Source organism: Pseudonaja textilis, chromosome 1 (assembly GCF_049901715.1).
Source record: "Pseudonaja textilis isolate UNSWEBS1 chromosome 1, rPseTex1.2, whole genome shotgun sequence".
Taxonomy (NCBI): Eukaryota; Metazoa; Chordata; class Lepidosauria; order Squamata; family Elapidae; genus Pseudonaja; species Pseudonaja textilis.
The window spans coordinates 126914244-126939624 of record NC_141990.1 but is presented as its reverse complement, the minus strand read 5'-3'; the positions used below and the strand labels follow the sequence as shown (position 1 = coordinate 126939624).

At 36.1% G+C, this 25381-nt stretch overlaps 1 protein-coding gene across 2 annotated transcripts in view; it reads left to right on the top strand.

Annotated features, from left to right (window-relative positions):
* The window catches only part of ARHGEF10 (Rho guanine nucleotide exchange factor 10), a 105238-nt gene that overhangs the window by 47498 nt on the left and 32359 nt on the right, over positions 1-25381 (top strand). For both annotated transcript variants that reach the window (XM_087916434.1, XM_026695217.2), the window contains exons 16-25: positions 1219-1389; positions 3318-3463; positions 7468-7640; positions 16389-16504; positions 17099-17226; positions 18704-18804; positions 19475-19596; positions 19984-20070; positions 23721-23947; positions 25011-25168. In XM_087916434.1, coding sequence (XP_087772560.1) covers positions 1219-1389; positions 3318-3463; positions 7468-7640; positions 16389-16504; positions 17099-17226; positions 18704-18804; positions 19475-19596; positions 19984-20070; positions 23721-23947; positions 25011-25168 — 1429 coding nt within the window. The remainder of the gene's footprint in view (positions 1-1218; positions 1390-3317; positions 3464-7467; positions 7641-16388; positions 16505-17098; positions 17227-18703; positions 18805-19474; positions 19597-19983; positions 20071-23720; positions 23948-25010; positions 25169-25381) is intronic.

Genomic DNA, 25381 nt, shown 5'->3' with positions numbered 1-25381 from the left:
GTGGTTGACATGATAATTAAGTGAATATATGTAAGCCAGCAGTGTAATGTGGCTGTAAAAAAGGCAAAGGGAGCATTAGGCTGCATCAACCTTGGTTAATTTCAAATTATGGGAAACATTTATTCTTGTTTGGTCAGAAAAAGGTAATGAGGAGCATTGGGAAACTAAATCTTTCAAAGAAAGATTGAAAGAACTAGATATCTGAGGCGTCCTTAGTGCTCCCTGAGCATGGTTGTTTTCTTGCAGATGTTCCATTACCCAAACTAGACAAAATCATCAGAGAATTGATGATGTTACCTAGTTTGGGTAATGAAACATCTGCAAGAAAACAAACTCACAGAGCACCAAAGACCCCTCATTTCACTCCTGAGCTACAAATATTTTCCTTTATTAGCTAGATATTTTAAAGCTTGTGGGGAAAGATATCATATTCTTCAAATGACTTGAAAGAATGTCATACAAGTAGTCCTCGACCTATTACTACAATTGAGCCCAAAATTTCTGTAGCTAAGGAAGACAGTTGTTAAGTGAGTTTTGCCCCATTTTCTTGCTACAATTGTTAAGTGAATCACTGCAGTTGCTAAGTTAGTAACATGGCTGTTAAGTGAATCTTGTTTCCCCATTGACTTTGCCCTGTCAGAAGGTCACGAAAGGGGATCACATGACCCCAGGACACTGCAACCATCAGAAATACATGCCAGTTGCCAAGCGGCCACATTTTGATCATGTGACCATGGGGGCGCTGCAACAGTCAAAAGGGTGAAAAACAGTCATAAGTCACTGTTTTAGTGCTGCTTTTAGTGCTGTTTGACTTTGAATAGTCATTAAATGAGAGGTTGTAAGTCAAGGACTACCTATGCAAAAGAAGATGAAGACTTGTTCTTTCTCATGCTTTGGAATAATGACATTAAGTTACAAGAGGGCAAATTTCATGTGACCATAAGAAAAAAATTAATTTCGTACGAGCAGTTTGATGTTGGAAACAATTGCCCAAGAGTTTGTAACTGGATAGATAGTATGGTGCTTTCTAAAATTAGGTAAGCATTTCTCACTTGACATAGCAGGAAAACCCTAAAAAGGATTGTATCTGTAGCTTTGGAAATGGTAGCTATGAGACAGATACGTTTAAATTACTTCCTTCTTGTAGTCAAGAAAAATAATCTGAATTAGCTGGGTCAGAGCATGGCAAAACTTTTCCCTCCCCTTTGTTCTGTCCAGGATATGTTGAAGAACACGACTAAAGGCCACCCAGACAGACTGCCTCTGCAGATGGCTCTCACAGAACTTGAAACACTGGCAGAGAAATTAAATGAAAGGAAAAGGGATGCAGATCAGCGCTGTGAAATAAAACAAATAGCCAAAGCCATGAATGAGCGTTATCTGAACAAGGTTTGGAGAATTGCACTGCTTGTTTTTCCCTTATTTCTCTTGTAAAGAATGCTTGTTTATTTGAAAAATGTGTACAACTGCATAGCTCACAAAGGGGACTCTGGACAATGTACAAAGATTGAAACCCAAAACAACATATGAAGTCAATATACAAACCATATGGTGACCATGCTGGGTTTGAAAATCCATTCCCCTCCAGTCAGTAAACAAAACAATCAAACAAAGGGGCCCCGCCCACTTTTGGTCCCAAATGACTGTGCAAGCATCCTGGTCTTTAATGTCTTGTGGAAGGCTAATAGGATCAAAGCCATCCAACTCTCTTGAGGTGCAGATATGGTGACAGAGAAGGCGTAAGTCCTTTGGTCCCACTGAATGACAGTGAATAATAGAGAATCCTGGAGCAGGGCAACTCTGCCAGTTCTGATGGATTCTAAAATGTTTAGGCTTTCTTAACTAATTATTCCCAATATGTATTTTATACAAATACATTCCATTTCTTTCATAGACATTAATTGCCGCCATGTTGATAGTACTGAATTTGGTTTTCTATCCCAAGTGGGAAAAAGGAAAAAGCCAAAATAGGAGCATGTGTGATGAAGGTACAAGAGTGGCTTTGCTCATTGGATAAATGTGCAAGGCTCTAAGCATCCTTCTTACACCATTATTAACTTAATGTTTTTCAGAATCATGAGCAATTTATTGAATGAACAGAGTAAACTCTATGCCAGTTTTTTTCCCCATCAGAAGTCATCCCATTAGTCCTGATTGACCAATTACAATTTTTTCGGCAACAAACAATTCTAGACAGCCTTATGGCTTGCCACTTGAGCGATAGTTTCTTTTGGGATACACTCGGGCTAAAAGAATTTAGGTCACTCACATTCCAGCCCATAAAGGAGCTCACGTAATTTATTCTAGGCGAGAACTAGGCAGATAGTTGTATATGTTAACCTTCCCTACATAGGAACAAAGCCAGGCTTGCTGTTTGACCCTCCTCAGTTCTTAATGGGAGGTTTAAGAGCCATGGTGGGTCAATAGTTAAAGGGCAGTGCTGCAGACAAAACTCTGCCCACTGCTAGGAGTTTGATCCTGACCTGCTCAAGATTGACTCATCTGTATATCTTTCCCAGATCAATAATGCTGACTCTATAAACCATTTAGAGTGCTATAAAGAACTATGAAGCAGTATATAAATCAAAATGCTATTGCTATTAATTAGAGCCCCTATATTTATATTAATTTTTCCTGGAGCACAAAGGCTGTTGAGATCACCACATCTTTTATACTGCCCCCATTATATATGTAGTTGAGAAACTTTAATTCTTTCTTTACTGTTATAGGTCATGATGAAAGTTTTCTTCTTGATTTTATCTTCTCAGATAAGGAACCATTGATTATATACAATGTTGCCTGATTTTGCCTGATGGCAATTAACATTTTCATACAAATAATTAACAGTAAAGGGTATGGGTAACCCTACTGAGAATTCCTGTTTTTAAAATATTCATCTGTTTTTACATCTTTTTTTGTGGACCTTCAGACCCCCCGCCCCTTTATTAGTCTGTAGTTTACTCTTAACGTTAAGAATTTATCTAGACAGGTTTTTACACTTTAAATGTTGTAGTATGATGTTAGCAATCAGGCTTTTACTTAACTTTTATCTCTTAAAAGTGTCAGAGTTATTACTGAAATGGGTGAATATTTTTTTCCTTGATTGTATTTTATGTTGATCCCTGACTTGAAATTGAAGGATTGATTGATACCTGATTATCATGATGCTGTAGATACAAAATTGTAAAGAAAGAATTTTATTACATTACAGAATTAACAAAATTCTACAGACTCATGAAACTGGTTCATATATTTTTAACGCAGAATATGTTCAGGTGTAAAAATACTATGTTATTAAATATTTTTGTATTATTCAGTTACTCAGCAGTGGCAACCGGTACCTGATCCGAAGTGATGATATGCTAGAAACTGTTTATACAGACAAAGGAGAGATCATGAAAACCAAAGAACGGCGTCTGTTTATGTTAAATGATGTTCTCATGTGTGCTACTGTGCATATTCGGTAAGATTCTAGTCACGCGCTATAAAATAATTGTTAAAGCATAAGAGATAAGACACATGAACTAGGAATTTTTTATTTTTGTTGTTCTGAGTCCATTTTACGTGGTTATCGCTTGCATGTATACAATGGATTATAATTCAGGGCTCTTACTTAGTGGCAGAGCACATTCATTGTATTGTGCACAGAAAATCATCTCTGGTTTTGGGCAAAGCTGCACTGTAGGATATATACGCAATATATGTAGGATATCTAGATGAGATGGATGGCACACAAATCTAATAAATAAATATTGAGATCAAAGATTGAAAAGTTGCAACTTAGCTCTCTCCACTCCTTCCCCAAATAAGGATTTTGAATCGAAGGAACAAAAATGTTATATAAAGGGGTGCATGGACCTCATGGAAACAAGGATTGGAAGGAATGAAGATACTTTATTTCTTAAGAATAAATATTTCTTGTATGGCTGCCCAACCCAGAGTAACTTCAGACAACTTACAGAAATCGAATCCCAATACAAAAGCCAATAAACCCTCATCCTCCCCTCCTGGTGACAACAATAAAACCAATCCACATGACCCTGAGGTCGCCAGGCCTGCTGGCAGTACCATGTCTGCAAAGCCTTTTGAAAGAGTGTCAAAGTAAGGACCTCCTTATTTCTGCAGGGATGATGTTCCACATGGAGGGAGCCACCTCAGAGAAGCCCTTTCCAGTAGATAGACTTCCTTAAGAGAGGGGATGCTTAACATCCCCTGATTCTCTGCCTAGTGGTATTAAGGTAATTTAGGTTGAGTTAGACTTCCTCCCCGCCCCCTTGCCCCCAAATTATATTGTTACTGCAACCCACTTCTTTCCTCCCCATCATTACATTTCCTAGTCAACAAATACTCAGCATACTAGGAAATTGAATAACATTGTTAAAGGAGGTGGTATAATGGTCAGAATGGGATGGGTCCTGATTAAATAAAACTGTTGTAGAGACAGTGAGATGCGTTAGAGATAATTTAAGAACTAGAAGCTTTTTATTAATTTCTTAACTTCAGGAAAAGTAAGGAAAAATGCCAAATTCCCAGTTGTGCACAGAAATGAAATTCAGCGGTCATGTAGGATTAGAAGGCCCTGATGAGATAAGAGCCAACATTTCACCGTACAGTGTTCCAGTATTTATTGCTGGCAAAACTTTGTAGAAAATAATCTGGAATATCCAGATTTAGAGGAGATTGATGCTATACTTCTTAAAAACTGTTATCTCCAAAAAGCAAAAGTGTAGTCTTTTATCTAGTCTTTTAACTAAAGCCTTTTCATTTAAAAGTCTTTTTGTAAACAGTAAACTCTTCCAACTTTAGAATTGTGAAATTAATGTCAATCAAATATTTTGCAACTCAGCTTGCTACTTTTTGCACTGTTGCAATATGTGTGCATCTTTACGGACTTCTCCCCCTTCATTTTTCTTCAAGAAGGAAAATGCACAATGTATGCTTATAAGGAAGGAAGTAAAAGAACAAAAGGAAAAACAAAAAAAACCTGTTAGATCACATCCTTTATTTTTCAACTATTTGTTTTGCACTCAAAATCCTCACAGGTAGAAATGCCACTTTATTTAAAGTATTAAAATGAGCTGTGGTGACAAATTGGTTACAATGCAGTATTGCAAGCTGACTTCTGCCCATATTCTGGAGTTCAGTTCAAACCAGCTGAACATTGACTCAGCTTTCCATCCTTTTGAGGTCGATAAAATGAGGACCCATTGTTGGAGGCAATAGGCTGACACTGTAAACCGCTCAGAGTGCTGTGGAGCACTATGGAGTGGTATGTAAGTCTAAATGCTATTGCTATTGTTTTCATAGAAGTAATATTATAGAAATAAGGTCTATGCCATAGTCTCCTAAAGTGGTCAGGATCGAACTACAAGGATAGATAGATAGGGCTATCCAAAAAGTCGGTTCATTTTTATTTTATTTAAGAAAAATTGACATATTGTCAGTGACACCAAGTGGCTCACAAAGATAAAAACCTAATATAAAAGAATAAAAAGCAATAACCCCCACCCCCTGGTGATAACAGTTAATCAAATAAGCCACTTGATGGGCTCCATCCTACTTTGGGCAAAACCAAGTCTTTAGGACCTTGTGAAAGAGTGTCAAGGGTGGGGGGGCAGTCTTATTTCTATGGAGATTATGTTCCATAGGAAGGGAGCCACCCCAGAGAAGGCTCCTCTTCTTGGTCGCAGTAGATGTGCCTCCTTAGGAGAGAGGACCCGCCACATTCCTTGCTTCCCCTCTCTGGTAGGTTAAGTAGATGTAACCAGGTTGTTGTTATCATTACTGTTATTCATCACACAGTTAATTAAAGTAGTATGAAATTATCTTCATACAATAAATGCTTGGGAGTTGATGAACAGTCTGAAACTTTATGAAGGGATGGATGAACTGAAGAGTATGGAGACCTCTCGTCTATGCCAATAACGAGAAAAGCACAAGTTTAAAAATCCACAGTTTGGGGTTGAAATTGTCACATATAATGCATGGTTGCTGTTTCTCATTTTGCTTAAATGCCTAAATGAAATATCTCTCTGATAAAATCATTGCCTGCTGTAATACTACCGACCCTCAGTATCCATAGTAGTAGGTTTGAAAGAGCTCTCCCTACAGACAGGATCCTATAACAGTCCTACATATCTGCTGCATTTTGCATCCCTCCTGTGAAATGCCTTGTTCTAAATTTCATAGTCTCTAATGTAATTATGTGGGTGGGATATATCTGCAAATGTAGGCTGAGTCGGTCTCTTGCTACACAGAAGCTCTTATCCAGCAGCATTCCTATGGCAACTGAATATGCGCTTTGGTTCCACTGTCTTCAAGTAAACAGGCCTTGCCAGGGTAAAATTTCTCCGGAATAGTTCCTTTCTTTATCCGTTTTTCAGCATCCACCTGGTGTGGATTCTTTATGTCCGATATTAGAGTAGACACTTGGGGTTTGAGGGTTTTCTTGTGCACACAATTTTCTGCGTACAAAAGCCATGGTGCTCAGTGGTTAGAATGCAGAATTGCAGGCTAAGTCTGCATTCCCACAGCCAGGAGTTTGATCCTAACTGGCTCAAGGTTGACTCAGCCTTCCATCCTTCCGAGGTCAGTTAAATGAGGACCCAGATTGTTAGGGACAATAGGCTGACTGTAAACTGCTTAGAGAGGGCTGTAAAGCACCATGAAGCAGTATATAAGTTTTAAGTGCTATTCCTATTTTTCTTTTTTTCCACTGTTAGTCTTGGATGTTTGTTTTTCTATTTTCTGTTTTATTTTTGGTGATAAATGAAAATAAATATGTTTTTAAAAAGTCTGTTATGAAAAACATGAGTCATTATTAATCATATTGTTAATTATCAGGAGTGCAGTTCTCCTTTTGCTGTTTGCCTCTCTTGGATTTTGGGAATATTTTTCTGCTTCTGTTTTTAACCCACTCAATTAACACTCTCCTCTCACTTCCTTGCATGCTTTGTGTGATCTGGGAATATTACACACACATATATTGATGTTTTTATGCTTTCCATAGCCCATCTGTGTTCAAGATCAATGTGTTTCCTCAAAATGCAGTGTCCTGTGGAACAATGGGAACTAAATGTGGCCTTTTCCTTTATGATGATAACATTTTGTACTTCATTTTAGAAATAAATCCCCAATTTTTTTTTCTGGAAATTTTTGCTCATTAACAAACAAGTAATGTAGTAAAACATTTACAGGAAGTTTACTTTGGTTTTAAAAATGAGAAAAATCTTCATGACATCTGCAATTTACCTTGTGGTTTTTGTTAATGCCAAAAAAACAAAATAAGGTAGTAGCATTTCTAAATCCAGTTTGGCTCAGTGGGGCTTTTTCTTTGGGAAGTACTTGTAGAATTAGAGCAAAACGTTATACACCAGGGAGATTTCTGTATGAGAAGATTAAAAAAAAGCTTGAAAATATATGGAAAAAAACGACCTCTTGTCATCATTTTTGTGGCCTTATTTTCAGCTCTTCCCATGAAAGTAGTGGTGTTGTGAGTGGCCAAAGGTACTTATTAAAATGGAGCGTGCCACTTGGGCATGTCGACGTCATAGAGTATGGCAGTAATGATGGCCAAGGTGAGAACTGCAGATTCCCTTTGCAGCCAACTTCTGAGATGATGGTTACCAACGCCAAGCCAAGTAAGTCGCAGCCAGTTATTATGTGTGAATGTACTTCTTTATTGTAGATGGGCTTGAAGTGCTTGCGAAGATCTTTACACTAGATTTTTTTAAAAAAGGTTAATGCAGGTAGCTGTCGACTTACAAAAGTTCATTTAATGACCGTTCAAAGTTACAGTGACACTGAGAAAAGTAACTTACGACTGTGTTTCACACAACCGCTGCATCCTCCTCAAGGTCACCTGATCAAAACTCAGACGCTATGCATCTGACTTACATTTATGACCGTTGCAGTGTCCTGCGGTCATGTGATCAGCTTTTGTGACCTTCTGACAAGCGAAGTCAATGTGGAAGCCAGATTCACTTAACAACAGCGTTACTAATTTAACAACTACAGTGGTTCACTTAAGATCTTTGGCAAGAAAGGTGGTAAAATGGGGCAAGATTCCCTTAGCAAATGTTTCACTTAGCAACAAAAATTTTGGGCTCAATTGTGGTCGTATGTCGAGGACTACTTGTATTCAGAAAGCATCTGAAGGATTTGTTATGAGACCGGCATGCACGTATTTTATATCAGTATGGGTAGTCCTCAACTTATGACTACAATTGAGCCCAAAATTTCTGAGACATTTAAGTGAGTTTTGTCCCATTTTATGACCTTTCTTGCCAGAGTTGTTAAGTAAGTCACTATGGTTATTAAGTTAACACAGTTGTTAAGTGAATCTGGCTTCCCCATTCATTTTCCTTGTCAGAAGCTTGCAATAGGTGATCACATGACCCGGACACACTGCAACCATCGTAAATACATGCCAGTTGCCAAGCATCTGAATTTTGATCAGGTGAACATGAGGATGCTGCAACAGTCATAGTTATGATAAACAGCCATGAGTCACTTTTCTCAGCACTATTGTTACTTCAAACGGTCACTAAATAAATGGTTTAGTGTAAGTCGAGGACTACCTATAGTACATACTGTGCTGGGCATCTTGTTTAGTGATTTTTTGTTTTGTACTTGAGCTACATGGCATTCGTTCACACAAGAAGCTTCCAACTAGAACAGGGCTCTTAAGCTTCTATTTTAGTAGCCATTTGTGTATTAATCAGGATTATCTAGTAGAATTTAGAGAATTTCCCATTTTGAAATGGATCCACTTAATCTGCATCTTGTGTTTCTCCAAACCTCTGTAGCAGTTTTCCAATTTTTAATTTTTTAAACATGAAATCCATAAATAAGACAGGTAGGGGAATATATCTTCTTCTGGTAGGCATAGTCTATTTCCCACAATAGCAATAGCACTTAGATTTATATATTGCTTTATGGTGCTTTTACAGCCCCCTCTAAGCATATTGCCCCCATGATTTGGGTCCTCATTTTACTCACCTTGGAAGGATGGAAGGCTGAGTCAACCCTGAGCCTGGTGAGATTTGAATTGCCAAATTGCAGTCAGCTGGCAGTCAGCAGAAGTAGCCTGCAGTACTGCGTTCTAACCACTACACCACCGCAGCTCAAAAGCTCAATAAAAAGAAAATTCTACTCTTGTTGCAAAATTGGTTTTACTGTATAGCTGAAGGATAATCCATCTTGATCCTTGTTAGAAAGTTGCCAGAATAAAAAAAAACAATGTAAGAAGTGTGATCTCTGGGTTGATTTTTGGTATTGGGCTAGTGAAATAATTCTTTGTTGAAGTATTAAAGTTAATTTGGTACTTACATTAATGCTTCAGCAGGTGGCAGCACTAGGTTTACCTAATCTATACTCAGAGTTGCTGCCAGTTAGTATTTAGATGGGAAATCTCCAGGATTGTAAATTTCAGTAGAAAATAAACAATCTCAGAAGAAGCCAGTAGCTAACCACTTCCATAGTGCTGGCAAGAAAACTACATGCCTGTAATTTCGTTCAACAGTAGATCTAAACTTGAAGAGAATTTTCTTTTTGCATTGCATATGTTTATCCGTGGTACTCCTAAAATAGCGTAAGTAATATAAAAAGTATGCAAATTTTTTTTAAGAACCACCCCTAGAAACAATATAGCCTTATCTGTCTTTTTCCATTTTAGTCTAGAATTGAGCACAGTTCCTGTCTACATTGTTCAATCCAGCTTTTCCATCCTGGTGGTCTCTGGATATTAAAACTAGAAAAATCCCCAGCTATCGTAACCAAACTGGCTAAGAATGGTTAAATTATACTATTAATACAACTAGAAGGCACTATTGTCTATAAGCATATTGTTCACGTTCTTGTTCATTATCTCCTCTTTGTGTAGGTTTTTTTAAATTTCATAGTGATGACAAGAATAGGTGCTTTATAGATACAAAATGGAGTTGTGGGCTATAGGGAGAGGAGAGAAAGAGAAAGCACATAATGGTTAAATAATGACAAGATAAAGATAAAAAAAATAAAAATCTTGTCTGATCAGTATCCAGATTGAATGAAATATGGCAGTCAGGGCACATTGTACAATTTAGCTATTGTTGAAATTATGCAACTGGTGGGTTGCAGTTTTATTACAATGAAGGAAAATATACAAAAACTGCCTTAGCACCAATTCCATTTGCTAATAACTTTATGATATTATTTGGACTACCTTAGAAGTATGCTTCTGTGGAAAGCGATTTAAAAAAAGAATAGCAATAGCACTTAGACTTATACACTACTTCGCAGTGCTTTACAGCGCTCTCTAAGCTGTTTACAGAGTCAGCATATTGCCCTCAACGATCTGGGTCCCCATTTTACCGATCTCAGAAGGATGGAAGACTGAGTCAACCTTGAGCCTGGTGAGATTCGAACTGCCAAATTGCAGGCAGCCAACAGGAAGCAGAAGTAGCCTGTGTACTATATTCTAACCACTATGCCACCACAGCTCATGCTATATTCTTCTTTAGAACCTATCAAGGTGAAATGTTAGAGCAATGTTTCTCAAACTTTTAAGATGTGTGGACTTCAGCTCAGAGAATGCCCCAGCCAGAGTCATTGCTTTCCCTTGGCCTGTCTTATGAATGAACTCTTGTATAGAAAAAAAAAACTCATTTCAAAAAGCAGAAGAGGAAGTTCTAGTTGCTGAAGCAACAGCAAGTAATCACACAGTAGGCAATTGGCATGGAACCCACATGACCCAGAAATTCCACCTGCAAGAACAACAGTCAGAAGAAATCTTGTCAGCACTTTTGATATTTGAATCAGCTTTCGTTGTTAAGTGTACACAGTAGCTGGGTTCACACATTGCACTGAGCCTAGGTATGACTTGTTTGTAAATGATGGTTCTAGCTTATTACACTGAGTTGAAGCCAATTTTGATCTATGCTCATTGTTAAGCAATTTGTAGCTTACTGTGAGGTAAGAACCGAATCAGTAAATATTTAGCTTTTTTTCCTTACACCATTTGCAAACACTTCAGTTTCTTGGAGAAAAGACAGCTAGCTGCTCTATACTTCTTGTATAGAGATGGTTAGATTTGCTAAGAAATGTGAAGGGGTGGCCATTTATCTTTACAAAGTAAAAAAATGTGTATAATAGTACATGTGTACTCTTTATTTCATAACATGTTAAATTCTATGGTGCCTTCACAGCTCCCAGACTGATTATGCCTCCTTTAACTAATCTTTCCACCCACCTACATTTAATATCATTACTTTCCCCCTTGAAATTTGTGCTATTGCTGTGTAACTTGTGAAAACCTAGCAAGCTTTTGTTTTTGTTAAAGAGCCTAAAGAAAGTATACACTTAGAGAAGTAGGATGCGCTTTAATAAAAACAGAGACAGTGGTGGGATTCAGCCGGTTCTCACCAGTTCAGATTGAACCAGTTGTTAAATTACCCACCCACCCCACTATCAAAGTGGATCCTGGGTGCTGCTCTGGAGAAATGGGCAAAGGAGCGTCTGGCGCAAGGGAAGGAGAAGGCTGCTTTCCCTCTTTCTTCTCCCTGCTCTTCCTCCTTCCCTCGTGTTGGCAGCTCCATTGCCCGTTACTCCGTTGTAGTGCAATGCAGCATCCAGTATCCATTTTGATAGCGGGGAGGGGGAGTAATTTAACAACCAGTTCGCCCAGGGTCAAGTTGGGCCATGACTCCCACGACCCTGAGCAAACCGGTTGTTAAATTTTTTGAATCCCACCACTGCAGAGAGTCTTTAATAGCAGTAGCACTCAGATTTATATATCACTTCATAGTGCTTTATGGCCCTCTCTAAGCAGTTTAAGAGCAACAGAAAGTCTTATGTTATTACTCTCACCATTTATAATGTGGTGGCAAATACACTGGAGATGGGCCTCCAAATAAAAAAAATAGCCTCAACATGAAAGGTTTTTCTTGAGATCAGATCCCCTATACCGATTGAAATATATAAAGCATTCAGCTATCTCATTTTTTAAAAAAATTATAAATTATAATCAAATATAGCCTGTTTGTTGTTAAGATGTAAATTAACATATTGGTTGAATAAATAGATGAGCTTCAGTAAGTTTGGTGTACTGTGGTGGTTAAAGGATTGAGCTCAAACCCGGGAGACTGTGTGTTCTAATCCTTCCTACAGCACTTCTGAGTGGCTTTGAGCCAGTCACTCTCTCTTAGCCATAGAAGGAAGGCCAAGGAAGCTACTTCTGAAAAATGCAGAGATTTCTCTAGGCAGTCACCAGGAGTCAAGACTGACTCAAAGGCATGCACATCCAGCAATCAGGAACCCAATAATATATATAACTATGTTTGGTTTTATGTAATGCCTTAGTAACTTTGTAGGAAGCTCACTTAAGGGCTCAGTTTATACTTTGGTTAATGCCCAGCAGAATTTGAGACTTGGCCTTTATTGGAAGCACTTAGCCCACTGAAACAGACATAATTGTTTTATGCCTTTTGGCAAGGATATGGAGGAAGGGGGACAGAAAAAGACGGACTCCTTTGTCTTTTTTTTTTTAAGTGCCCTCGCTTATTTGGAAGCAGTAGGAAGTGTTAAGAAAAAGTAATGGTCCAGCAGGAGGCTTGCAAACATAGTCAGGCATTTTTAAAGGATAACAAGATAAAAGTAGCTTTAAGACACACACACACACACACACACACACACACCATGATTTTGATCCAAATTCTGACCTGGCGCAGTGGTTAGAGTGCTGTACTGCAGGCTACTTCTGCTGATTGCTGCCTGCCTGCAATTTGGCAGATCGAATCTCACCAGGCTCAAGTTTGACTCAGCCTTCCATCCTTCTGAGGTCAGTAAAATGAAGGGCCCAAATTGTTGGGGGCAATAGGCTGGCTCTGTAAACTGCTTAGAGAGGTCTGTAAAGCACCGTAAAGTGGTATATAAGTCTAAGTGGCGTTTGATTTCATTGTATGAGGTGCAATGACAATAAAGTAAACTAAACTAAGTGCTATTGCTATTTACCCCATTTTAATTGGTCCCTTCCTTTCAGAAATAAGGTAAATTCAAAATGGATCGAGCATGCAGATCCCCTCTAAATCCAGGACACCTTAAAACTGTCCTGCTGAATTAAATTGAAATCCAACAATATCAATCTACTGATAAACAAAATATATTATTGTGACAATACTGACTTGATCTCTATAAAAGAACATTGAAAGGCAGTACCAATCCTTCATAATTAGGTATTTGCAATGTGGGGGTATTCAGGTAAAGCAAGCTTGCTTGAATCATTAAAGTAGCTACGTCTTTATCCTGGCTGATATGGTTGCTTTATTGGCTGCTTCTGACTATCTTTGCCCAGGGAAGCAAAATGGCTGTGCATATGCAAAAATATGGAGATAGTTGAAAGCTGCAGCAGACTTGCAAAAGACATGGCTGTCTTACTGTTTCTCATATGTTGCAAAGCACCTCTTCTCATATGTTGCAAAGCATCATATTGTCCAATTCATACTGCTCTAACTAATGGGAACAGGATTTATATCCTCTTTCTTTTAACATGAAAAATCAGATTTTAATTTTAATGCTTTCATTTCCTCTTTATTTTTTTTCTGCCTGTCTATGTTGATTTTCTTAGGAAATAATTTAAACATTATGCTTGCCACATCTTCAAGCTCACTGCTTCCAAGTGTACTTGTTTTTTGATATGCTGTAGATGTTGTGGTAAAGTTTTAATTTAGCTTGGCTTTTCATGGTGCATGTGTTGGTTTCAGTACATAAGAATGTAAAAGGGCTGAATTGGCTCAAACCAAAGGCCTATCTAATTTATTTTAATAGTGCCCAGATGCTTTTAATACCAATACTTTAATACAAGAAAATCCTTCTGCTTTTATTTTCTAGCAACTGTATTAAGAGACATATTGATGCTCCCATTTGGGAGAGGAAGTATACAGGTAGACATTGACTCAGGACCATAATTTTAAAAAATTAAGTGATACAGTTAAGTGAATTTTGCCCCATTTTGCAACCTTTCTTGCCACAGTTGTTAAGTGAATCACTACACTTAAGTTAGTAACAAGTTAGATGAATCTGGCTTCCCCTTTGACTTTCTTGTTTGAAGGTTGCAAAAGGTGATCACATGACCCTGAGACATTGCACCCATCATGAATATGAACCAGTTGCCAAGTATCCACATTTTGATCATGTGACCATGGAGATGCTACCATGGTCATAAGTGTGAGAAAGGTCATAAATCACTTTTTTCAGTGCCATTTCTTTGAATGGTCACTGAATAGCTGCAAATCGAGTACTGCCTGTACAATAATCATCAGGTTTGTAAAAGGAGGTTATCTAGAGTAGGGAATGAACTGTTTTCTGTTGGTCTGTAGGGTAGGACTAAAAGCCCTGGGTAGACTCTTCAGAAAATAGATTTAGATTAGATACGGGGAAAAAAGGAAGAGTTTTCAAATGGTGGAACAGGTTTCCTAATAAAATGGTTTCTTTCCCCTCATTGTAGATCTTCAAACAGAGGCTGTGTTGTCATCTGATCTGCTTTAATAGATTTTGCATTAAGCAAAGGGTCAGGCTAGGTGACCTCTGAAGTACCTTTTTACTCCATGGTTCTATGTACTGTTTTAACATCACTAATTCTACTTACTTCTGAGAAAACTGATTTAGATTCACTTTGCCAATTTTGGGGGAATGCATGAGTTTTACATAATAGATTAATTGAGAAGATTAGTTAAAGATTATGCTTTTATATCTATTAGAACAATGTTTAATCCCCTAAATCACTGTATTTACCTCTGTAAAATTAACGGGATTTGATCAAATTTCAGTGTCACTTTAATTCTCATCACCCTCATTTGTGAACTTGTTTAGTACATAATCATGTTTCATTCCAACTGAGAATGCAGGGTTTTTTTGTGATTCTGTTTTGTAAATTTAGTTGGATTTATCATGCCAAGAAAACATTGGAATCTCCTCTGCTGTTCAGGTTGTTCAATTACTGGGCATGACAACCAGGAGTGGGTGGCAATTTCAGAGGTAACCAAGGAAAAGCACAGGGCTAATGGCAACAATTGAGCTTATGTAACACACACATATAAAAGAGATGCAGAAAGTTTATAGAGTAAGACAATCTAAAAGGACATAGTTCCTTGATCCCCAACTTTAATATTAATAAGGGATATTTTAGGTCAATCTGTTGACCTAAAATATGGAGATCAATATCTAAATCATTAATGAAAGCTTTTCTTTATTTGAAATCTGTTTCTGTAGGATTCTTGGTTTGGTTTCTTTTTTTGTAATAAAAATCTTGCTTCTTAATGTTTGATAAGGTGAAAAAAAATAACTGTATGTTGCTATTAACTCTGCTGTTGCATTATAGGTAGATCACATCTACCCAATGGTTGGGTCACTAACAACAATTATTTTCATATTATTTAGATCACAGAGCTTCATATTAGGACAGGCTACATTGCTTCGTCAATCCGTTGTTGATCTGTGTGCGTGAGCATGTGTACACCTGAGTATATTCACAGTAGTTCTCACACCAGTGGTGCCTATTTTAACAGAGTGGAAACAGATGGATTGAAATATGGCTGGAAATGAGAAAATCCCAACCTGCCCTATTTCTGCAAGTTATTAGTATAGGTTTCCTACCAAGAAAAGCTGTATGGGATAGGATTTCTCAATTTGTACCATTTCAGGAGACAGGTACACAAAATCACATGGCAAAATGTTCCTAAGTTTGTGTATATGCACAAACATATATAGACTGCTTAATCATTTGTGTTGAATCAACGTATAATTAAGCATGCAAGTGCATAGATTGATTATATGCCATCAAGTTGTTTTCAATTCCTGTTCCAAGGTATATCCAATGCCTTGGATTTTTTTTTTTTTTGCATCCTTCTCCTGTCTGATACTGTCCAATTGCTCTAAGAGGCAACTGAGTAAATGTCAGAAAAACCCTGCTACAACAGCTGAGCTTTATATGGGCTTGATCAGAGTCACTTTAATTGGTGGCAGGTGTGTACAGATTACTATTTAATATCAGTTTGAATGTGATTGGTTATTTCTGCCACAGCCACATGTTTACTTATAAGGAATGAGCACACTTATGCAACCGCATTTTTTACAATATTTTATTGTTATTTCCCCCCCTACAAAATCTCGGTTTGCTTTTCAGTTAAATTGTATAGCTTATAATTGTATTAAAAGGTGGAAAAATTTTTGAAGTGGTTTATCTTGGTCTGACTTTTTTCTTTCTTTTTTTGCATCTTAAAAACCTGGCATTCTAACAAGGGTGTATAGACTTTTTATATCCACTTTAGGTACTATTCTTGTAATTTTGGTTACAATATCTAATAACTGTCTTACTTTATGCATACATTTAATAGCATATTTTTATGTTTCAGATAAGCTTTATATGGGACCAGGGCAACTGTACAATGATTTGCAGAATCTCTTACATGACTTGAACGTAGTTGGCCAAATCAGTCAACTAATAAGCAGCCTGAAGGGAAACTACCAGGTAACAAGTAATGGATGTAGAATTAAGTTTTCAGATTAAGCAAACACCTATATTATTTTATGTGATGCTAATGTGATTATTGTTAAATGGTAAACTGTAAAGTTGTAAGTAGATTAGTGATGCCTTGCTGAGTTAGTTGTACTTAACCTATTTGTGTAAATGCAATCTAAGCATAGGATATTCAATAAGGTATTTTTATTCAGTGATGTTAAGAAAAATGTCATACGCTTGTATCATGAGTTAATAGCAGTGTTTCTTTAGCATAGAGAATTATGCCATGAGGTCTATTTAAGTATTATTTAATCCTACTGGCATGGTTTTTTCCCCTCTTTGTTTTAATCCATGCTGTACAGTATGTCTGTGCCTGTGTTCCTTTCAAATAAAAATTACATAGAATGGCAGTAGATTTTTGTTATTTAATGCAGGTCTTTCCAGACTGCATCTGCAAAAGATATTTCAGCTTAAATTCTGATGGTGTATCTTAAAATGGTTTGTAGTCCAGCTTCATAGGTTTTTGATATGATGGAAAAAAATAAACTTAATGTAACATTATATGAACTTCAACATTTGTTCTTGTTGTTGTTGTTCCACCAGAATTTAAATCAGTCAGTGGCTCATGATTGGACTTCAGGTTTACAAAAACTCATTTTGAAAAAAGAAGATGAAATTAGAGCCGCAGACCGCTGTCGAATTCAACTTCAGCTTCCAGGAAAACAGGACAAGTTAGTAGCAACCTTGAACTACAGAGGACATACATTTTCTGGAAAGCACTTGAGGGGAAGTTGTGATGAAAGCCAACGCAGTAAAATGTAGCTTCTGGGTAGGAGGAAGGAGGATCATGTTTAGTGTTGCAAAATAATGATGATAGCCATGTGCTCAGAAGCAGATCGTGATAGGATCTGTCTTTCTGTGTGAGACATTTTTCTGGCAGCAATTTTCCAGCTCTCCATTGCTGCGTAATAAGCTCCAGGCAAACGGTACCTCAACATTTATACTATGTTCAAGATGTGAATAGACAGTATGCACCTTATAACTACAGAAGGAGGAAGCATTTTAGGTGTCCAAGAGAACTGAAATAAAATCCCACTAGCTAACTAATGCTGTGTTTATTTAGTTCAATGTCTTTTCTGTATATGTGTATATAGGTAGTTCTTGACCTACAACGAATTGTTTAGTGACCATTTGAAGTTATAACGGGACTTTTACACACTCACGACTGTTACGGCACCCCCATGGTCATGTGATCAAAATTCAGGTGCCTGGCAACTGACTTGTAATTATGGTGGTAGTGTGCTGGGGTCATGTGATCACATTTTACGACCTTCTGACAAGCAAAGTCAATGGGGAAGCTTTAACAAGCATTTTGCTAACTTAACCCACCGCAGTGATTCATTTAACAAATATGGCAAGGAAGGTTGTAAAAATGGGGCAAAACTCACTTAACAAATGTTTCACTTATCAACAAAAGGCCTGAGTTCAATTATGATCATAAGTTGAAGACTACCTGTAGTTTGAGCCAGCAATCCATCTCTAGATATTTGATAGTTTTTAAAAAGCATAATTTCATAAGGAATCAAACATCCTTTCCTTGTATGAGAATGGATAGTCGTGCCCACCTCAGCCTGACTGCTTATTTTATTTCTTATTCTCTTAACATATTTCAGAAGTTATAAGAAATCCTAATCTAGTCAATTTCTGTAACCTTGTTTCAGTATGCCAATACTTTACCAATTTGCCAGCTTTGATTTTGCATCAGCAGCAACCCACAGATAAAAGAGATAGTATCACAACTATGACATAACTTGTATTTCTCAGTGCAAGGAGACCACAGTTGCCTGAAAGGGTGTACAAAGCTATCAATATAGGACATTTATCATGTATGCTATGAATGGAGTCAGAACAATGGGATACAATGACTATGAATGTCAGCCTCTGGTCCTAAACCAGGAATCTTTCACAACTCTGGGAGAGTTGATAGGTCTTTACTTAGATAGGCATTAAATAAAATCTATTTGCAAGTTATGAAAATGTTCCTTTCAATGTTGAAAGAAAAACTAATGCTGTTCAATAGAATTTATTTGGTGCTGTTGCAGCTAATGAATCTTTGCTATCTTTCTGCCAAAAGAGTATATGGCATACTTTTTTATTATATAGGTAATAGGAAAATGCACTCTGACTTATTTTCTTTAATTTTAATAGATCAGGACGGCCTACTTTTTTTACGGCTGTGTTCAATACATTTACACCTGCCATCAAACAGTCATGGATCAGAAGTTTGCAAATGGCTAAGCTTGCTTTAGGTAAGATTTTCTTTTGCTGTGCTTAAAAATTACATAAATTAAACTGAAGGAGAATTAGCTGTGCCTTCTGAATAATGGTGTTGAAGGAGAGAAACACTCACAGAGAATGAGTTAATAAATTATTTATCCAGGGCAGTGACCAGAGTTTGGCAAAACTTAGGAAACTCAAAGTCTAAAAAAATCAGTTGAGAGAAGAAAGATTTCAGCTCTATTTGCAGGGGAATCTCCATGGCTGACTCCCACTGCTAAAGACCAACCATTTCAGTCCTGGAAAAGGATCAGCAATACTGAAGAAATTAATCCTCTAATGAAAATATGAAGCTAGATATATATAAGATCATTTTAAATAGATATTTGCATGAGGGATTATTTTCTGTAGAGATTTTATAAATATTGGTTATCTTTTAAAATGTTATTTTTTAAATTTTTGAATGCATAAATGTTGCCTTCTAGAATAAACCAGATAAGACTGCAATGTTTCTTTAGAACTTCTCATTATTAACCTTTATTAAACACCTTTGTGGGCCTTTAAAAGAAAACATTTGATTACTTGGTTATTCTACAGAGACAGTTACTAGAAAATATGTGTCATTCATATTTATTTTGTAACATAAAAACATAGCAATAATTTATTGAAAACAATGACATTTTTTCCCTTATGCCATTACAGCTGATGAAAATCTGCTGGGTTGGTTCTGTATAGATGATGACGGAAATCAGATTAAAAAAGAGAAACACCCACTCCTTATGAAACACATGCCTGTTATGATGGCCAAACAACAGGAATTTAAGGTATATATCATTGATTTTGTTTGCTAAATAACTAATGTACAGATTGAAACATGCATGGGCTAATTGACTTTACCTAAAGTTAAGTTTATTTCCTCTTTATCAGTTATTTGGTCTGGAAACAATTTTACTAACTTATTTAATGTCAAAATCCAAAAATGACATAAAAATAAAAACTGTTAAAAATGGTTAATTATATATATTTGTATATACATTAGAGCCACATAAGGTTGCAAAATAGAAACCATTTATCTTTTACTCATTGGCTTCAGTTTAACTAGCAGGGGGGCAGAAAAGCTTTCATTTCTTTTATTTATTTATTTTATTTTATTTTTTGCTATAGCAAAATATATGAAATTTTTGCTAAGAATCTTTATTTTGTGTGTTAAGGTTGAATGTGCTGCTTATAATCCTGAACCTTGTTCATGTGAAGAAAGTGATCCCGATTCTCTTTCTACGGAGTATGGTTTTCTATGGGTAAGAATTTAATTTTTTTCCAAGTTCATATAATAACATTTATAGAGAATAGAATAATAGTCTAGAAATCCATTCACTTTTGCAAATTCAGTTTCACAATTATAGGTACGGATATTATAGGATATAGAGCTATAGATATAGATATGCAGCATGGTGACATAGATGTGAAGTTGCGCACTTCCCACTCGGAAGGTTGAGAGTTCAATCCTAGGCAATGACAGATTTTTCTCAATCAGGGCTAAAGAGAAAATATCTGTGGGAGGGCATCTGGCCAGTAAATGCTCAACTCCATTCAGTCACCTGTCTCCACCCAAGATAAAAAGTGATTACAGGGTCATAAAAAGAAACAAAAATAGAGATAAGATACAGATATGGATACAGACATAGATATACCAAGCTGGATTACATATTGATGACTCTGTGTTCTTAAAAAAAGCCTGTTCATTTGGTTTTAGCTTTTTTAAGATGAAAATTGAATGAAGAACAGGTGATGTTTAGTGCATGAAAACAGCAGGACAGTTTTCTCATCATAAGCCTTTCTTGAGACTTCTTTTCTTAGAAATTGTTAGAATGGGAGGTACAGCCAGATTAGGAAACATTTAAGCATCCATTCTGCATAATACACAATCAGGCATATCAAAACCATTCAAAACACTTAAAAAAATTAAGGGTAGAGAATGATTTCCCAGTATCTTGTCTAATTTGGCCCTTGACATTCAATATTAACAAGAAAGTAGGGATATAGATGGACCCTTTGACATTATACAACCATGTATTTTGTGGCCTGATGTTGATTTCTGTGTCCAATATTCACCTATGTTAATTTTTGCAAATCATCACTTGCTCTCAAAGTGTACTCCCTCTAAACACTTTAAAATGTTGAGACTTTTGGTCCTGAGCATGAATGGGGAACATTCAGGAAATAATTTCACAAATCAGAAATAGTTGTGGGCATGTGACTTCTTGTATGCCGCTTGTACAGGAAGACTAAGATGTTTTTAATCTTAACAAAGGTTATGAAATATATTTAACAACATGAAATCATGCAAATTAATAATTTCCTAAAACCTGAGGACTTCCGGTTTGAGCTTCTTCGGCGACAGACCGAAACCGCGACCCTACGCAGCTTCGATTCATGCTCGCCATTGGAGTGCCCCGAGCCGGCTGGTTTCGGGGCTAAGCCACCCCGTAGAGGTGGTGAAGAAGGGGGAAACTGCCTACAGGGTTGAGGAGAGCCGCATCTCTCCTCCCCAGCTGGCCACTACTCCCTTTCCCGAAGGTGGTTGTAGCAGTGGTCAGAAATGGCCACCACAAAGAAGAACTCGACCCAAAAAGAATGTGCAGGAAGAAGATAAGAAGAAAAAGTTTTGGTTGACTGGGTCAAACAGCAAAAGCAACAAAAAAGGTACCCTGGAATTGAAACTATTAAAAAAAACCAATAACATTGTTCCCAAAGAAGATTTCTAAGCTGCAAAGGAGAGAGAAAAGGGAAAGGATTTGGTTCTTTTTCTCCTCTTCCCATACTGACAGCTAAGAGACTTAAGCAAGAAATTGGAAAAAAGTCCACTTTGACATTAATAGGCATTTAATGCTGAAAATAAAAAGTCAAAGGGATAATAAAGATTTCTAGATAATTAAAAGCTTTTGAAAACAGGAAAGGAAAGAAAAAGAATAAAAGGGCAGGATCTGGATGGGAGGAGACTGCCTGGAATTAAAAAGAACTTACAGCAAAATCTCAACAGCACTTCCAAAAGATACATCTTAACTGAAACATCGCAACAAAATAGTAAAACCCCAGGAAGAGAAAGTTAAAAAAAGAAATAAGAAGAAACAGCTTGGGACTATTTGGATTACTTAGTGATTCCTCGATTCTTGGTTATTGCATTTGAATGACTAAAATCAATCGGGTGGTTGTTTAAAACTGTTTAAAATGGCTCCACTTTTAGAAGAATTGAAAATGGAACTTAAAAAGTACAAAGAAGATTCACAAGAAGGGAGAGGTTATCTTGGCTTCGTATTTCAGTTCTTAGAAATGGAGATTTGGAATTATGAGAAACAACAAGAAATGCCTGTAGAACAAGAAGATTGGGACAAAGAGGAAGCCATCTTTAATGAACAAATAATTTTAGGTGGGGGGCAAAAAGGGAAGGGGGGAAAGAGAATGGAAAGTTTAAGATTGGGAAAAACAACCCCCAAAAAGAATAGAGTGAAAAATAAGTGTAAAATCAGAAAGCAACAGAAGAGGGAAATGCAAAAGAGAGAATTAGAAGTAGAGAGACAAGGGGGTAAAAAGGGGAGGGAGAAGAAGAGAGGGAAGAAGGAAAGGAAAAGAAGTTATAAAGGACAGAAACAAAATATAGAGAAACAGGGCCTATTTAGAGATAATGGGTGAAAAATCTAATGGAAAAAGGGATTCTGCAAAGGTACATAAGATAGTATTGTTATACTAGAAATAGAAATAATTTTAGAAAATATGAAACAATGTATGATTAAAATGTTTGATAAAATAGTTATTGTAACTTAGTGGAATGCTTGTCAATAAGTAAATATAACAAAATGAATATTTAATGATTTACAAAACATGTGAAGAGAAATAAGGGAAAAATTAATTATGGAGATTATATGTGTCTTTAAGGAAGTATGATATTTAATTGAAAAGAAATGTTAAAGATGTTAAGACTTTAATGATTATTAATGATAGAACTGAATTGGAATGAGGGTTTATAATTACATATATTTGTAATCCTTTTTTCTTTAAAGAATATAGTGTGTATTATAAGAATGTACCAAGCAGAATTCGATTGGAAGTTATGTATTATGTATTATATTGAAGGTCATAACCTTAAGGTATATATTGAAGTTTAAATAAGAGTTGAATTGATATAATTAAAAGATGTAAAGGTGTCATACTCCAATTAGTAACTACAGGAGAAAATTTGTTTAATGAGAAAAGATAATATGAAATTGAAACAGAACAGACAAAAGTATAAATATAATTATTTGAATTGAGATGAGATAATTAAAATAAAATTGAGAAAATTAAAAGAGGGAAAAAACTATATAGAAAATGTAGAATAGTATAGGTATGGAATAGAACACAAAATTAGCATGAAATTCAGTCTGTGTCTGTATAAAGAAGTTCAACCCGGGACCATGCTATTTTCAAAAAAGATGTTTTACTTGTATTTTGTGTGTGTGAAAACCCAAATAAAACTTTATTTAAAAAAAAGAAAATTCCTAAAACCTGGTGATCATCATCATTGCTTGCAAAAAGTCACTTGTTATGAATTTCATTGACAATATAATCTGATATAGAATAATATCTATATTGTAGGATTAACAAATAAAAGCTGGAAATCTCACTATTTCGTGTACATTAAACGTTTATGAAGTATGTACATAAATGTTAAAGAAATAGACTGTTTCTTTTAGAGAACAAAACTGGTTTGCAAGTGAAATATTTTTCCAGTATTTTCAATCAGTAAGATAGGCACGTAATATCATTGTTTTCTTTTAATGTCCAGTTTCCAGAAACTCCTTAATTTAACTATTTAAATTTTAATGATTTTTTTTGTAAATATTAACTATGAATGTTATTGTTAAAGATATATTGCTTATGAAATAAAGTAAAAATTTTCTCTATAATACAGATTGGCAGCTGTACTAATCAAATGGGCCAAATTGCCATTGTATCATTTCAAAACTCCAGTCCAAAGCTTATTGAATGCTTCAATGTGGAGTCAAGAATTCTCTGTATGGTCTACATTCCAGAAGATGAGAAATCCAAAGAATCAGATAATATGTTTCCTGAATCTGGAGACATGGCTACAAAACCCCTTAGTGTGCCTACTATTTGTCTAGGCATGGAAGAAGGAAGGTATTTTTCATACTTGTGTCTCATTTCTGTAGATTATTTAGCTCTGAGGGAGGGAGGGAGGGAGAGGGAGGGAGCTGAAAATACAGTGTTGCACTAAATTAATTATTTCTAGCAAATGTCTAAAATCACAATTATTTTGAAAGATCTAATTTACTTAAAACTTTGCACATCCCTATAGGAAATGTTATGTTTTATTTAAATAAATGAGGATGATTTCCCATTCTTTGCAAGCAGCTGGATGTGTTCAGAAATAAAATAAATAGTAATCATTGGTAATTTGCCACAAATAAATAATGGCAAACATATTAAGTATTTTATAGTAATATGGCTTTAAACCAGTGAAATGTTTTAGGTGTTGTTGGTCAGTCTTTTAGTCTCTCATTCTCATTCTTTCACTAATTCCTTGCACTATGGTTCCAGTTGTTCTGTAGACAAAGGAAAAAGAAAAAAAAGAAATAATATTTATTGAAAAGCATCAGATACATTATACGTAGGTCTAGATATTGAAAATTTCTGCATTATGAAGAAAATATTATATTCCAAGTGGAAAGCATTCTTTTTCCTGCATTAGAAGAAATGTATTGTTCCCTCTGTTTTTCCCCAGTCTCTCTGTGTAAATGTTTCAGAAAGTGAACACTGTGTTTTGTAGCTGACAAATTCTCTCCTTGTACTTTCTGAAATAGTATAGAAATAGAGTTTGTAGATTGACTTAAGCTTTATTAAGTTTTGGTTTGGATTCTTAATTTTTAAATGTTATTTTGAGACTATGGATATATGTAGAATTATGAGTGTCTAAGTAAGTCATATATTAGGTTTTGTTTCATCGAATACAGAATTTACAGCATGACATCATTGTGTTCAGTCACCCAGCATATCAGTGCTATGATATGTACTGTATATGTGTGTGTATATGTGCAATACACACACAGGTCTGTATTAGGTGTTACAAAGAGAAACAAAGAGTAAAATAGCATAGAGAGGAAGAAACTCTCGAATGTAATGTTGAATCCGTTTTTCTTTTCATATCATGATTTTTAAACTATTTCCTGTTCTTTTTAAATAGCATCTCCGTTTACAAAAGTAGTCAAGGGTCCAAGAAAATCCGTCTTCAACACTTCTTTGCTCCCGAGAAGTCTACTGTGATGAGCTTAGCATACAAGACTCATAATTTATTTGCTGGCCTAGTCAATGGAAATATTGCAATCTACACCAAATTGGAAGGTACAGGAATGTTATGGGATATCCAGAAGGATTTCTGAGTTGCAATATTTATAGACATAGATTTCATTACTGTGTTTTCTTTCCTACATTCATATTCACATTTTTATTTTGGATTGCTGTGGTACCAGCGGTCATCGGAAATTGCATATATATTTGAAAAATCTGCTTAGTCTCTAATTTCATTAGCAATACATGTCTCAATTTTTCCATGCA